This window comes from Eumetopias jubatus, unplaced genomic scaffold (genome assembly GCF_037043125.1).
Source record: "Eumetopias jubatus isolate StellerSeaLion01/CBP00866 unplaced genomic scaffold, mEumJub1_p1.0 scaffold_6, whole genome shotgun sequence".
In the NCBI taxonomy this organism is placed as follows: domain Eukaryota; kingdom Metazoa; phylum Chordata; class Mammalia; order Carnivora; family Otariidae; genus Eumetopias; species Eumetopias jubatus.
In genome coordinates, this window is record NW_028274812.1 from 115,877,664 (window position 1) to 115,894,408 (window position 16,745).

The 16,745-nt window shown below is 39.2% G+C and overlaps 1 protein-coding gene across 3 annotated transcripts in view; it reads left to right on the forward strand.

Annotated features, from left to right (window-relative positions):
• Nucleotides 1-16,745, forward strand: part of STK38 (serine/threonine kinase 38) — a 39,952-nt gene that overhangs the window by 18,199 nt on the left and 5,008 nt on the right. For all 3 annotated transcript variants that reach the window (XM_028120753.2, XM_028120752.2, XM_088024007.1), the window contains exons 5-10: nt 179-262; nt 3,916-4,039; nt 6,294-6,448; nt 10,909-11,011; nt 11,837-11,898; nt 16,621-16,738. In XM_028120753.2, the coding sequence (XP_027976554.1) occupies nt 179-262; nt 3,916-4,039; nt 6,294-6,448; nt 10,909-11,011; nt 11,837-11,898; nt 16,621-16,738 (646 nt within the window). The remainder of the gene's footprint in view (nt 1-178; nt 263-3,915; nt 4,040-6,293; nt 6,449-10,908; nt 11,012-11,836; nt 11,899-16,620; nt 16,739-16,745) is intronic.

Here is a 16,745-nt window from a genome sequence, read left to right on the forward strand (position 1 = left end):
GTACAATAAGTATATCCATTTTGGAACATTAAAAAGCACTTTTTTTCTGCTTTGTTATTGCTGGTTGCTTATATTAATATTGTAATACTTTCTCATTTTAAATTATTTCCTAAAACACATGAAAGCTCTAGCTTGACATTGAGAACTTTTGACTTGGCATTTCTTTTATAACTCTTAGGTGCGGCTTGTTCAGAAGAAAGATACAGGGCATGTGTATGCAATGAAAATACTCCGTAAAGCAGATATGCTTGAAAAAGAGCAGGTAAACCACAATTGTAGCAGTGATTTTAATCAGCTTATAAATTCTTTGTCATGTAAAACTGTTCTTTTAATTTGAAATGTATTTTCTTATTACAGTTTTCTTTAGCACTGTCATGTATGAATATATAGTTAATACTACTTTTCTTTCCCCAACAAAGAAGCAGTTATATATATTTTAAAAAGGACAAATAATGCCTTACATTGTGTGGTCTTTTAAAAGTTGAAAACCTATTAGAAGCATCTGCTGTTTGTGTCTCCCAATTGATCACAATCTGTGCTTGTCACGAGGAGCCTGTTTTTGAGGTCACACTTGCTGTGGTAGCGTGTTCCTACTGAATGCTGAGAGAAATTGTATATATATACCTTGGAACTGAGACTTAGGAACTAGAACTTGGAATTTGCAATCTAAAATGTGTCTTAATATGCTTCATTCTGTACATTCAAACCAAAGTTGGGTCTTCTGAGTAGCTCGTTATTACCCAAGAGAGACCAGTCTTCTTTCTGAATGAGTTTGAAAAAATCTAATGCAAACGGCAGAGCAGTGCAAATTCTCTTTTAAGGATTCAGAACACTTTCTAAAACCTAAACCTACTTTGCATATAGATTTATAAGATGCAGAAGTACTTTATGCAAAATAAAATTTTAAATATTGGGCAGTATATTAAAAACAAGAATGCTGCCTTTCTGTAAATCTAATTTCATTCAGCAGTTTGCTTCAGAACAGTAGTGGATGATGCCTGCGTATGTCCTGTAAAGAATCAGGGCAAAGAGAGACCCTGTGGCCAGGAGAGCTCTGGGTATAGAGCGCAAGAGCAGGGATGGAGACCGGTCTGCACCTGGTCCCTTCTGCCTCTTGAGAGGAGATATAATCATTGAGGCTTCTCTGTCCTTCTTTTGAGTGCCAGTCACAATTTGGAGTTTTTATTTTCTCTTCAATTTTCATGTGCTACCCAGAAGCTTAGACTTGCAGGAATTTTGGTTGAGAGTATCAAATACCCTGGCAGTGAACCTTCAGACACCATAGCTTATGCTAATACCAACCTCACTCAACGCTCAACAGCCCTATTTATGTATTATCTAAAAATTAGTGTGTGGTATGGGTGTAGGCACTGAAAGAGTTTCAGTTAGTCTTGAAAAGGGAAATGTAAAACTGTATTGATTAGTCAGTATATTTTGTATTTCATAAGTAAGTTTTATTTTTACAAGACCTATTTCCTGTAGTTTTAACGAAGCCTTAAAACGTTTCTTTATCAAATAATTAATGTTCAGATTCACATTGTAAAAAGAAGTGTGCATCATGGTTTTCCCTTATTGATCCTTCATAGCGTGTGCCAGTTGCCCAGCATGGTCACAGAGGTCGATCCAAACATAAGGTGTAAAAACAGTTTTTTGAATATTGTACCTTTTTCAAAATCATTTTCTAAAATTCTCCTACATGAGAGTAGAGGGACTTTCTGTGAGAATTAGGATTTTAAACAATGCATTAACTGAATTGTTAGCTCACCTTGCTGCTGCTGGACTCTGCTCCCTGGGTTTGATCTCACTGTTGTCCAGTTACAGTTTCTGGCCACACACAGTGCCTGGGTCAGCCATCTCGAAGCGTAGTTTGTGCTAAGTGTGCGAGGAGGTGGACCAGGACAAATCCATCACATTTGGGTAGGGCTGACAAAGTTTAGATTCAGAGCCTTATTTTTTGTAGGTAGAGGTGCCTTATCCATAGGAAAAATTTTTTGTTTGCTTTTACTAAACTGAACGGGAATTAAAGCTACTCACTGAGAGTTCAGGTTGTTATTCTGATCCATAGGGTGGAGATTTTGCTCTTCGGAAAATAAATTTTAAAGGATAAGAGACCAGCATTTAGCTAGTTTTTTCATGTGTCTCTTACATTGCAAAAGGACAGCCTCTAGTTGTGATGCCAGGATTGTATTAGAATGGGACAAAAGACAGACTTTTATCTCTGCTTTTCTAGTGCTCAGGAGAGCAGCTAGCATGTAACTCCCCACCCCATTAAATATTTATGGAACAGGGAAAGGAAGCCTCTGATGAGAGTTGCACCTCTGGTTCTTTCCTCCCTGACCCTCTATTTACTTAACTCCACTCCTAGTTGCTGTGTCAGCCCCAGAAGAGAAGAGCAGGTGTGCACAGGTGGCCTATAGCTTTCCCCTTGACACACAGAGAATGTGGCAGTCCCCATTCTGTCCTCCAGGGGCACTGACAAGTCGTAGTAGTAGTGCCTCCCCATTTCTTTGGCTCCGTGTGGCAAGTAAAGGCCTTCCCTGCAGCCAGGAGAGCAGAAGCAGGTGAAGGTTGACTTGTATGGGCTTCATGTCTGCTAATGCCCGGGGCCTAGCCTCAGCTGCAGTCGAGCAGGTGGCATTACTGTTTCCCAAAAGCTTCGCTTCTGTATGAAAGCTGAGGAAAAGCATCTGCACTTACTCAGCTTCTTCATGATTTCCTTACCACCTTTCTCTTCCATTTTCCCACCCTTGTATCCTAAGTAGAGATGTACAAAACAAAGTTTTCTGCAACATTGAAGCTATTTAAAAAGTTCCCAAACCATTTTAGTAGAGCCTTGAAACTGAAATCTGTAAACTCGAGTGCCCTGAGGCCCGTGGGAAGAAGGAGGCAGGTTACGTGTAAGACGGAAGAGGGGTGAGAGCTGTGTTCAATGGGAAGAGTGAGTGCCTGACTTTGCCGAAGACATTCCAATAAAACAAGCAAGCATATAGGACATCGTAGCAAACAAAACTAACAACCAGGGGTCGAGTTTGCCAAGGAAGTGCCAGTTTGTGAGCTTTGATACATCTTCACCTCCGAATATAGAGTAGAACTCAAGCCCCGCATATGTTAAGAACAAAACCTCTATTCAAGATTTGGACTGGGTCTTAATAAACATAGTCCTGATAGGACCCAGCTTTGCATCTTGTGACACTTACGTAAGGGGGGGTAGGATTTGATAACATGCAGCAGTGTTTTGATTACTATTACACATTTAAGGTGGATAAGGTAAATTTGATAATAAAACATTATTTTAATGAAGTAATTCTTCCAGTTCTCCCAAACCTTTGGCAACTTGGTCTCCTTAGCTAGATAGTTTATAAGAGCAGAAAACTGGAAATATCAGAAATTTGAATCTGTAACTTTTCTTAGGCATTCTTATATTTCAATTCAGTAAGAACTGAGCACTTACTCTGTGCACAGCAGTGAACTGAGTGCTGTGGAATAGTATTCTAGAACTGTCAGCCAGGGCACTGTCCTTGGCGATACATCGCAGACCTGAGGCAGGACTTGTTTATAGAGAGTCTCATCTTGGGGATTTACTTTTGTCGTAAAAGGTTATTGGAACAAAAAGCTGTGCCAAAGAATGGTAGTTTTAATTAATCAGAGGTTCAATTTATAGCACTGCGAAAGTTGCCGTTTGCATTACAGCCCCATTCATTATTTTTTTAAGCCTTTCATCACTCAGGTGTTCATGACTGAATACCTTCAAGTCAAATGTTGTCTGTTTTGAGTTCATACGTTTGCTTGAGCAGAAATTAGATCTTTTGCATCATCACAATTTAATACTCAGATAGTATTTAAATTGTTTAAACAAATATACAGTCGAATAAAGTGGAGCAAGGCTTGTCATTAATCAAATGCGTATACCTCCAGGTTGGCCACATTCGTGCGGAGCGTGACATTCTAGTGGAGGCAGACAGTTTGTGGGTTGTGAAAATGTTCTATAGTTTTCAGGATAAGCTAAACCTCTACCTAATCATGGAGTTCCTGCCTGGAGGTAATTACTTGATGATGAAAGGTCATTTTTCCTTTTTGTTCTGTGGCTTCTCTCTCACGTCAGTTAACCCTCCTTTCTACTTTTAATTGTGCTCACGAAGTTGCTTTCTATATCTTTTTTAGGTCTGTAAAGGAGGTCAGTAACCTGTCTTGTGCTGGGGTGCCTCTCTACAATTCTTAGTGCCATAAAAGTAACCTTCTCATTCATTCTCATGATTTCAGATGGACATTTCTTTCTTTTTTTCTTTTTCAATATATAGGAATAAAATAGGGACTCTGCCTGCTCTCCTGTCAGTGGGAATCATGTATAATCAGTTACCCAAGTGACCAAATTGAAGCTACTACATTCTTTGCTTCAACTTTTTTGTTTCTTTTTCTGTAACTTATATTAATAAGGAGTGAATTTCTCATTACCTATATTAGTAGCCAGAAACAGTTTCTCATTTCTGAGATTTCAAGTTTTACATAACTCAGCATGTGTATCTCCTAAGACTGCTCCAAAGTAAACCCATAACAGAACATACCATCTGTTCACAGTCTGTTTGCCAGTGAGCAGATGAGCTGTGAGCAAACTCTGGTGGGGGAAAAAAAGAAAACTTTTTCTCTTTTTGGTTCTATAGCAAAGCATATACAACTGTGGCATAATATTTTGATCCTGTGATAACCTTTATTTAGATCTAGGGTCATCAATTTTTAATGAACAATTGATAAAAGTTAGGAGAGTCTGTGCTGTAGAATGAGGAGAGACTTTTGAACATTTAGATGCCAGTTCTTAAATAGGAATAAGAACCAGCTCAGTCCCCAGCCCCTTGACACGTGTCTCCTCAAGCCTTACATGCGCCATCTTCCATAGCTCCTCATGTCTCCTGGACCCTGCCCTTTGCACTCGGTGGAGCTGGCCTGCAGAGCCATAGATCATCTGCCTTGAGCTCTCTGATCATCTGGGCAAACTCGCACAGGTGAGGCCACTCTCCTGGGCCACAGCGCTAAGGCTACACAGCTACCCAAGAGCTGGCCTGAGTGCACCACCCCCACTTCTCTGGTGTGCCTCCATAGTGAATATGTAGCTGCCAAGAGTGATTAGGGAATCCTGTTTTTCAAGTCTTGGGTCAAAAAAGAGAGCATTTTAATAAATGGTTTGATTTTTGCCTGAGCATAAGATATCCCCTTTTTTCCAAGGATACAAAAAATTCCCCTAAAGTTATAAATGAAATTAAAAAAGCAGCATGATGCTCTGTTAAAATCAGAGGTTTCTTTCTCTTTTCCCTGTTTTCTGACCATAAATGGCTTTATATGGAATCTAAACTGAATCTTTCCTGTTTCTCTTAGCTTTAAACTACTTAACACATTTTCTTTGCTTTGCTTTTGTCTAACCATTGAGTTAGGATCAGAATCTTTTTTTTTTCTTCCCGCCATTTTATGTTGCTGGTATTAAGCAGGAAATAATTAAATTTTGACTTTGTAGAAAACTAGGGAGTTTACTTTTTAACTGCTAGAATATTGTGTTGTACAAGTTGCATAAAGCATATCAGTGTATATTTAACTACCTGTAATAAAACACTGGAGAAAAAACTCCACTGATCTTGGGAGGTGTTCACTCTGCACTTTGGGGAGGCAGCCATTGCATATCCCAGTAGATAGCATTTTCAGTTCCTTTTTAGCTTTTGTTGACTTACACTCTGCTACCTAAATCCCACCTTTTTATTTGTTTACATTCAAGTGTTTTGTAAGTAGAGACTGGAGAACTTGTTTTCAGCCTCCTCATACATTTAGTTTTTGTTTGGCATTTCGGCCTCTGTCTATAACAGTGGCAGTATAACCTGTGTGGAAATGCCATTTGGTTCTAGGTATAGAGAAGTTTGCAGGCAAAGTGAAAAGTAAAGTAATTTTTTCCCCTAGTCCAAAAAATTATCCTAAGCAAATTGTGTGTGTGTGAGAGAGAGAGAGAGAGAGAAATTTCTTTTTCCTCTCCAAAGTGCAGTGGAAATCACTGCTCAGTGGTCAGCATCAGATTAGTTTAAAAGCATTTTGTTCTCCGGGGCTGTGAATTTTACCTTTAAGTGTTAGATACTACTTCCCATTTTCACCCATATTGGCAGTGTAGGGTCAGTTTCTGGAACACAAAGTGGCCTGTTTAGCACTGCCTTATGTAGGCAGATAGGGAAGACCTATCTGAAAACTGGCACTTACTCATGTATTGTCTGTGTGTGTGTGTGTGTGTGTGTGTGTGGTGGCTTGTGTCTTCTTGTTTCCAGGGGACATGATGACCCTATTAATGAAAAAAGATACCCTGACGGAAGAGGAGGCTCAGTTTTATATAGCAGAAACAGTATTAGCCATAGACTCCATTCACCAACTTGGATTCATCCACAGAGATATCAAGCCAGACAACCTTCTCCTGGACAGCAAGGTACTGTGTTAGGGGAGTAGCATGCCCGATGTGTGTTTCCTCATCTGAGCAGTCTCTGCTTTCATACCTGCACCGCTTGTAATCACAGTAAGGGAGACAGAACTGCCTTGTATATTTTTCTCTTTCTTTCTTTCTTTTCTTTTTTTTTTTTTACAGGTAAGTTTGCTATTACTTCCTTTCTCTGAAAGGCATATGATTCTATAATTTGATTGAACGTTCTTCTTAACAATAAAGGACGTTTTTGAAAATGATTAAGAGGAAAATTGATTTAGAAGCTTATTTTATAATAAAGCCAAAGATAAGTCACCTTTTCCTAGCATATAATTAACTCTACTAATGCAGCACCTATTGGGAACCCCTCTGTTGGGCAACCTTATTGAGGAACCCAGCCAAGAACCAGGAAGTAAGACAAACAAAAACAACAACAGTCTATCCCAAAGTTCAGGTTCGAGATCATTTGCCCTCTGCTTAAAGAAGAGTCCTTTTCAACCTCTATACTGGCCTTTTTGTATTTTTCTTTAGACGTGCAAATGAGGGGCCCTGGGTGGCTCAGTTGTTAAGCATCTGCCTTCAGCTCAGGTCATGATCCTGGGGTCCTGGGATCGAGCCCCGCATCAGGCTCCCTGCTTAGGGGAAAGCCTGCTTCTCCTTCTCCCATTCCCCCTGCTTGTGTTCCCTCTCTCGCTGTGTCTCTCTCTGTCAAATAAATAAATAAAATCTTTAAAAAAAATTATAGACATGCAAATGAGTTCACTTGCTTGGTTCTTCAGCTCACAGCAAATGAGAAGAGAATCCCAGTGCTGCTAGATTGCTGACTGCTCCTTGGCAAGTCTCCCCATTGTCCAGACCCCATGTATCTAGAAAGTGAATATATTGATCCAGAGAAGCTCCAAAGTCTCTTCCAGCTCTAAAATTTTAGGATGTTATGTTCTGTTACACAGAATTGTTGTCTTGGCTGAACTTTTCTTTTATGTAGTGGAACAGTGAATTTAATTCTTAGGGTATTTTTCTTTCTTGCCATTTTTTATTTTAAAGTTGTATGTTAAGTAACCTCTATACCAGTGTGGGGTTTGAACTCAAAACCCTGAGATCGAGAGTCGTACGCTCCACTGACTGAGCCAGCTAGGCACCCCTCTTGCTGTCTTTTGATAATTTTCTTGTGATCTTTGAAAAACCTGAACTTTTGGTATAATTTTTTAAAAAATTTTATCTTTCTATTTCAAGGTGGCAAGAGATTTACCAAATAATTTCTGGTTAGTAGCTTTTTTCTCCATCATAAGAATAATGTATACATAGTAGAAAATAAAGAAGAAAAATACCTATAATCTTACCATTCAAAGGTAGCTACTATTTTGGTACAGTAGCCTCAGTACCTTTACTGTTTGTGTCTATAATTTATATACAGTTAATATCCTAAAAGTAGCTTGGTATTCTGCTTTTAAAATGTTAATGTATAGGGCGCCTGGGTGGCTCAGTTGGTTAAGCGACTGCCTTCGGCTCGGGTCATGATCCTGGAGTCCCGGGATCGAGTCCCGCATCGGGCTCCCTGCTCAGCAGGGAGTCTGCTTCTCCCTCTGACCCTCCCCCTTCTCATGCTCTCTGTCTCTATTTCATTCTCTCTCTCAAATAAATAAATAAAATTTTTAAAAAATAAAATAAAATGTTAATGTATATAAAATTATTCTTCTATGTCATTATGTTTAGATATACTTTTAATAGAGCGCTGGCCGTATGTTACATGGTTGAGTTCAGATGCCCTGGTCCTGTACCCTGGCTGTCTTAGTGTAGGCTTAGTTGAACTGCATAGTCTATGTGGTGGTCCAGCAAACATATTGAAGGCCAAGAACTTGGGGCCTCAATGTAGCTGAGGAGGAGTGGGGAACCCTTTTAGGTGCACATTAGCTCTCTACAGGATCCTAGCCCAGACTTGTAGAAAAATGTTCTCACAAGCAAGCTTATTTAGGTGTTCAGCCATACAGATTCTAGAAGTGAAACTGTAGATGTTTTGAGTTCCTGCTGCATACTTAGAATAGCTATAGAATTCCCTGAAAATGTAGCTTGAGTAGCATTTGCTCCAGGTACTGCTTTTTAAGACACATTCCTTTCTTAGAGGTGTCCAGGTAAAATGTAGTTTTGAGAACTAGAAATTAAACTCTGTTCCTTGACTTGTACAAGTTATTTGCAGATCTGAAAAAAATGATACCATGTTAGCAAGCTCAAGGCTGTCTTCGTTTGGCAGTTTACTTTGTTGTGCATGCATGTGTGTATACACACACACACACACACACACACGGCCAAACCTAATGGGATTTCTTCAAAACAAAACAATGTAAAACCTGACCCATCTGAGCAGGGCTTCTGTAACCTCCTTGTATCCTGAGAAGTTTATATGTTAAGGCCTAAAGATGTCCTGAAGGAAGGTGGTATGGAAAGACCACAGATGTTGAAGTCACTGGGGCTTAAACCTTGGCCACACCACTTCTTTTTTTTTTTAATTTTTTATTGTTATGTTAATCACCATATATTACATCATTAGTTTTTGGTGCAGTGTTCCATGATTCATTGTTTGTTCATAACACCCAGTGCTCCATGCAGAACATTTGGCCACACCACTTCTAATTGTGTGACCTTGAGCAGTGTAGATCCCTGAACATCAGGATTCCCTCCCCTATTTTTGGCTTTACTTCCTTATCTACTTGAAATTTCACCACCCCAAGACCACCTGCCTCTTCCTCAGGACTAGTATGTGCCAGGCACTAGGTTAGGAGCCTTACATGCATTAATTCTCATCATTCCTACCAAGAAGATAACATTATTTCCATTTTCCAGATGAGATCAGGGGGTTGGAAAGGGTAGGTAATCCTGGTCTGGAGAAAAGGAACATGAACTGATTTCTGGCTTTGGTTCTGCCATTTCACCAGCAAGCCATTTAACGAGTCTGAGTCACTGAAGTGTGGCTTAAGAGTTATATATGAGATGACACATTTAAAACATGGGGCCTGGCTCAGAGGAGGTGTGAGTGTTCCTTGAAGAGGATGATAAAGCCAGACACTTATGATTAAAATACAGTATAGCAACATTTGTCAGGAACTGTGCAATAACGTTCATTCTCTGTCTTTGGAATAATTTATTCCTTGGACTGTATCATAATGAAACAATTCAAGAGGAGAAGTTACATGAACAAAGATTTGTTCATTTACTCATTATTTAACAATCATTTATTGAGACCATCCTCTCTACCATGCGTGGTTAGGGTTGGGAACAAAGACTCTTATCACAGGGGTCCTTATCAGGGGTCCTTATAATCCACATTATATGAGAGTGAAGAATAGAAATGGAGTAAGGATCCAGAATTAGGAGGATGGTTAGGTAAGCAATGAGGTACTAAATCATTTGAATATATTTTTAAAGATTTTATTTATTTCAAAGAGAGAGAGAACGCACGTGCGTGCAAGAGCAGAGGGAGGGAGAAGCAGACTCCTGGCTGAGCAGGGACACGGGGTTTGATCACAGGACACTGGGATCATGACCTGAGCTGAAGGCACCCCCTAAGTCATTCGAATTTTATGTAGACATTAAAAATGGTGATTTTGAAAACCATGTAGAAACATAGGAATATTTGAGAGAGTGAATTTAAGAAGTAGTAAAAGAGGGGGCACCTGGGTGGTTCAGTTGGTTAAGAGTCTGACTCTTGATCTCAGCTCAGGTCTTGACCTGGGCGTCTTGAGTGCAAGCCCCTCATTGAGCTCCACGCTGAGTATGGAGCCTACCTTTTAAAAAAGGTGGGGGGCGCTGGGGTGCCTGGGTGGCTGTCGTTAAGCGTCTGCCTTTGGCTCAGGTCATGATCCCAGGGTCCTGGGATCGAGCCCCGCATCGGGCACCCTGCTTGGCCAGGAGCCTGCTTCTCCCTCTCCCACTCCCCCTTGCTTGTGTTCCCTCTCTAGCTGTCTCTGTGTCAAATAAATAATCTTAAAAAAAAAAAAAGGTGGGGAGGGAAGTCTGGTGGTTCAGTCAGTTAAGCATCTGCCTTCAGCTCAGGTCATGATCCTAGGGTGCTGGGATTGAACCCCATGTCGGGCTCTGCTCAGCAGGGAGTCTGCTTCCCCCTCTCCCTCTGCCTGCTGCTCCCCTTGCTGTGCTCTCTGTCTGTCAAATAAATAAATAAAATCTTAAAAAAAAAAAGTAGTAAAAGTATCTTTAGATGCCATGGAGGGTTCAACTGTGTTGGGAAGTTTATATCTGGACAAAAAGATAATATGCAAAAATTGAAATACTTTTATTAGTAGTATTTAGTATAATGGATCTTTTAACATTTTATTTTTTATTTTTCCCTCTAAACAAAGAACAAAAGACAGCATACTTTATGGAGCTGTAATGGATACTGTAAGGAGCCAGAGAACGTAATGTCTGTTCCACATCCTTGAGTGTTCATCCATTACCTTGTTTCTTCTTCCCCATAGGGACATGTGAAGCTTTCTGACTTTGGCCTTTGCACAGGACTGAAAAAGGCACATAGGACAGAATTTTATAGGAATCTGAACCACAGCCTCCCCAGTGATTTCAGTAAGTGTAAACAGTGGTGTTAGCCTTTTTATCCCTTACCTAGGCCTAGAAGAGCTGTTCACCTGGTAACCAAAATATGCAGGACAGATTAGGAGATACTCACAGCATGAGTCTAGAGAATAAAAATCTCTTCCCAGGTGTGCCTGCAGTTTTTATTGTATGATGAGGCAAGATGAGTGCTACCAAATAATTTTAAGGCAGATGTTGAAAAGAGCCTTCTTTGGAGCTCTGCTTGAGAAGGTTACTGGGGTGAATATAGGGCAGGTAAGCAAAAATAGAGGAAAAAGTCCTGGGACCAACTCCAGATTAGATTTATCCTAGGGGCTTCTTTCTGTCATGCAGAAATTGATCTTTAGAAGTGTTATTTTCACTCCAGCACTGTTAAACCACTGAAACTATGTAGTACAGTTACAGTTCATCCTGGAGAAGCTTATGCCAAAAATGTGTTCTAAATTCAGAAGTCTCTGAATATGTACCAATTATTACTTTTGGAAACTTGATGATAGTTTTGAGAAATTATCAGTGTCTTAGGTCCACTTTGGGACCTTTGCTACTGATGAAACCGTATTCCCCGTAATTCTGATGAAGGACTGTGTCCTCTTTGGCCGCATGACCCACGTGACTGTGATTCTTGAGCTAATGCTAAAGATCAGACCCCTTTGATTCCAATTTACAGACTTGCTGGGAAGTGTGTTATCTAGTGTTACTGATGTATGGGCAGAAAAGCAAGATTTTAAGGCCTCATGTGGCTTGAACCAGAGCCTAAAAAAAGTAGTGAACATACCTGTCTGAATTTTGATTAGGACTTGTTCTCTCTGCTTTTAGCTTTCCAGAACATGAATTCCAAAAGGAAAGCAGAAACCTGGAAAAGAAATAGACGTCAGCTAGTAAGTAATATCTGTGGCTTTTAAATGCTACAAACCGAGTATGAATAAATTTTAAAAATAGATACATAAATTTGCATTCAATAAATGTTTACAGCGTATCTCTTCCTTGCTTCTAAGATTACCTTAATAGGACACTATCACTGCCAGTGGCACCAAAGGTAATCTTTTGAAGGAGGGAAGGTAGTATTAGGTTGTTTTGGTTGTGAGGATTTTAATGGAGGACCTCATTCTGACCCTTTATATTGGTGACAGCCCCTTTCCTTCCTGTTCCACCTGTTCCCTATTTTTATGGTGTTGTAAAGGGGATATATTTAAACTGGAGGTCTCTCAAGGTGAAACTAAGTTACAGATACCTACCCAGAGCTTTAAGGCAGGGGTTCTAAAACTTAAAATTTTGATTCACTTAGCCAAGTCAGGACTTCAGTTCACCTGCCCCATGCTTTCCTACTTTGTGGTGGAAAAGAGAACTTGATAAAAATTGGAGAGAAATTTAAGGAAAGTGCTTTTAACTTCATAAGTATTTAAGTATGTACACATAAAATTATGCCCTACAAGCTTAAAAATAAGTAACATTATTGCATTTACCTTGATGGTATGTTGTAAGTATTTAAATAGAACAAATTCACGAGTGAAATATTGCTGTCTAGGCAGACTTTTATTCTGATTCATTGCTTTATATCTGAAGTATAATCTCTATGTCCCAGGGTCTAGTTATTGGAAAATTATAGAACAGAGATAATAGAAAGGCGTATCACTGCATACTTAGGCTTTGCTAGAAACCCATAGTGGAGGAAATAAATGATGGTAAAGCTAAACTAACGGTTGTAGAAAGCAAGAATAGCAGCCGTGGAAAATGATGGCTAATTCGGAATGATGGTCATGCACATGTATCATCTAGAAATGGTGGCACTTCTGCTTGTCGGCGTATGCAGTAGTAACTTGGTGGGTTTGCCAAACACTGTATTTCAGTCAGACTTCTTGGTAAAATACTGAATTAGAGTTCTCTGTAGTATCTTTAATAACTTGGTTAGTAGGTCACTGGTAAGTCGCTGTCTGTCCTAGTGAAAATGGAGGCCTGTAAGGTTGCTTAAGAAAGCATCAAAAGAAAGGCTTGCATTTTTTGAGGCCCATCAGTGGGGTCTCAGACCAGACCATGATTTGAGTATAATGATTTCTTTGGTCAGCTGGGCACTGGGAGAGGCATTATCTTAAACCAAACCCTTCTGGAGATGTAGTAACTAAAATTCATCTTTGATATCTTTTCCTAACATTAACTTGGGGATACTTAAGATTGGTATAGTCATTCACATGATAGTCTCCTTTCCTTAGGGACTCTGATACTCTTTAAGTATCTGAATTCTGTATGTGATTGAAAAACTGTTTGCATAGCTTGTTGAGGGTTAGGTAATGTCAGGAACAAATTTGGTCAGATGCTTCCGTTATGTCTCTCTGTTGAGTAGTAGATCTTAACCTTGACTGCACATCAGAATCACCTGGGGGACTTTAGAACCTGCCTGGGTCCTACTCCCAGAGATAGATTCAGTTGGTTTGGGGTATGTAATCTGGGTGTCTGATTTTTTGAAAGGACTCTGGGTGATTTTACTGTTCAGTGAAGGTTGAGACCCTCCACTGAAGAGACTGTTTCTCAAACAATAGCTCCTGCATTATTGGGAAACTGATATTTACCTGTGTTTTGGAAGATAACGAAAGGTAAGGAATCTTCTGATTTTTAAATTTTTTTTTAAAGCAAGTCAAGAGTTAACCTTTGGCTGCAGTGCTAAAAAAAATATATATATATATATATTATTTTTAAGTAATTTGTGTGCCCAATATGGGGCTTAAACTCACAATCCCGAGATCAAGAGTTGCATACTCTACTGACTGAACTCGCCAGGCGCCCCCATCTCTGGTTTTATAATAGAATTTTTTAGCAAATAAGATTTACTTAACATTCAGCTTTGCTGGGATAAATCTGGTTTCTAAATTGAAGGGTTTCTGTAGTTTCTTAACTTTTATAATTAGAATGAAAATACTTCTTGAGGAGAGCACAGTCCATGTGTCAGACTTTAAAGCTTTAAAAACAACAACTGGCATTTGTATTATTTAATTTAAAAGAAAACAGTGTACAATTCTATATGGAAAAAATTGATTCCTACCTTTTAGCATACACAAAAAAAGTAGTAGATGGAAAAATAAAACTTTAAAAGTTTAGAAGAAAGTATAGGGTGATATATTCATGATCTTGGAGTAAGGAAGGATTTTTTAAAAATATTAAGATACAAGAAGTACAAATCATAAAGGAAAATTTGATTTTACTTTAAAGGAAAAAAAAACCCTTCTATATATTGAAAGACATAAACAAATGAGAAGATAAGCCACACGGTCCCACTACTTTGGAATTATGTTGTAGTTCATGTGCATACCTACAACCCAGCAATTCTACCCCTAATCATATGGTCTGGAAAAATTTGTCCTTGTGAACCAGGAGCCATGTATAAGAATGCTTATTGCATTTATGTGATAGCAAAAAACTGGAAATAACCCCGTGTCCCCTTGACAGGAAAATGGTTACATTGTGGGGTAGAATATTTTACAGCAGTGAAAGTAATTGAACTACAGCTACATTTGACATCATGGATCAATTTTAGGAACAAAACGTTGAGAAGAAAAATCAAAGAACAGAAGACTGCATGTAGAATGATACCATTTTTACAAAGCCCCAAAATAAGGCTAAGATCTCACTTAGAGACAGATGTGGGCAAAATTAAATTTCTTTGTAAAAGCAGAGGAATGATAAACAAAATTGAACCGTAGGGGTTAGGAGAGGCAGGAGGATGGAAGGGAAGGAGTGCATGTTTAGCTCTAATGACATTGGTAATGATTCATTTCTTCAGTTGAACTCATGGTTATTCATTTTTATTATTCTTCATAATTTGATAACTACACATTTTTGGGTATATAACATATATTACATCACTTAAAAACCATAATAATAATGATAAGCCTCACACTGGGAGAAGTTACTTCCAATATGTAAAACTATAAAGGATTATGTCTGAATCAGGATTAATGCCCTGGATTCATACAGAATTCCTACAAATCAATAAGAAAAAAGATAATGCAACTAAAAAACGAATGGGCAAAGGATCTGAACGGGAATTCAGAGAAAAGAGACCTGAATGGCTAATCAATAAATGAATACATGCTGAACCTTACTAAAGATAAAGGAAATGTAAATTAAAACAGCAAGATCCCATTTCATATTCATCAGATTGCAAAAATTAAAAGTCTGACAGAGCCAAGTGTTGGTGAGATGTGGAACACCAGGAGCTCATCCCCACTGGGGTTGTTTAAATAGGTTTAAGCACTTTGGAAAACAGTTGGAAGATGTCTAGTTAAGTTGAAGATGTTTGTAATGCAAGACCCAGTGGTACTCCTTCTGGTATATATCCTTTAGAGAATTCTTGCTCTAGTGCCCAGGAGGTGTCACAGGAATGTCTGTTCGGGTATTGTCATAGTGAGACATTGAAACCAACAGAAGAATGGATAAAAAAACATTGTGACATTTGTATAATGGAACATGTGTACAGCAGTGAAATGGGTGAACCAGAGCTACATGAATAAATCACAAAATCATAATGCTGAGCCAACACAAGTTGTAGCATTGTAGTGAAACCCTTTGTTAAAAATTGAAATATTCAGGAAATAATGTCGTTTATGCAAATATTCATACAAGCGTAGCACAGCAACTTCAGGGTGGTTTTGACTTCAGTAGGGAAGGAGGGAGGGACTGCTTTTAATTGTTTCTGTAGCTTTGTGTCGTTAAAAAAACAATTGGTCTGAGACAAATACGGCAGATGATTAACCTCTCTTTAATATGGGCAATAGGTACAGGCGTGTTGTCCTGTCTGTTTTTTTCCTGTATGTTTGCAGTATGCCATAATAAACATTTTCAAAAGACAACACATGTTATTTTTTACCTTAGAAGTTCTGTAATATCAAAAGCGCTTAGATCAGAGCCTTCTATGTTGTAAACGCCCAAATGCTGAGCACACTGGAAGGCTTTGAGTATTGTATGGTAGTCCTGGTATATGAGAGTGGATTACTTGAATTTAGAAAACATTCCCCTAAGAACGGTTTGCATAAATGAGTACGTTTGGTAAATAGCCATAAGTCTCTAACCTATAGGATTATGACTAGCTTGTAATAATAAAGCTTCCCTTTATGATTTTGCCAAATCAAGGAATATGATAGAAAGAGGGATGATTTAGACAAGGTATTTCATTTTCAAACTGGGCTCTGCCACTTAACTAGTCCTGAGCCTATGAACAAAGCTGTTTCGGGTGTCAGATTTTATTTGCTGATAAAGTCCTTTGCTAAGTTGTGTCAGGATGAAATAGGCTCAGAAGCATATAAGAGGTATGGAGCCTGGCACTCACTGGGTGCTCAGTAAATTATGGTACTAGTTGTTAAGATGGATACCTTCGTCCTGATTGACCATGGGCTTTGGCTGTATGTAGGAAGCATCTCTTGCTTCCCTGACGAAGCTTTATTGTTCATTTTGGAAGTGCTCTGGCAAATCAGGTTTGCCATTAAGCTACCGGGCATCCTGCTTAGTTTGTGGGTAGCCGTAGGTGGTGCTTGGAACCTTTGGTCTCTAGAACAGAACTCTGGGCACCCTCCTGCCTGCGGGGTCCCCCTGATGTATGGTACGTGTTTCAGGCCTTCTCCACGGTAGGCACTCCTGACTACATTGCTCCTGAGGTGTTCATGCAGACCGGGTACAACAAGCTCTGTGATTGGTGGTCGCTTGGGGTGATCATGTATGAGATGCTCATCGGTAAGTT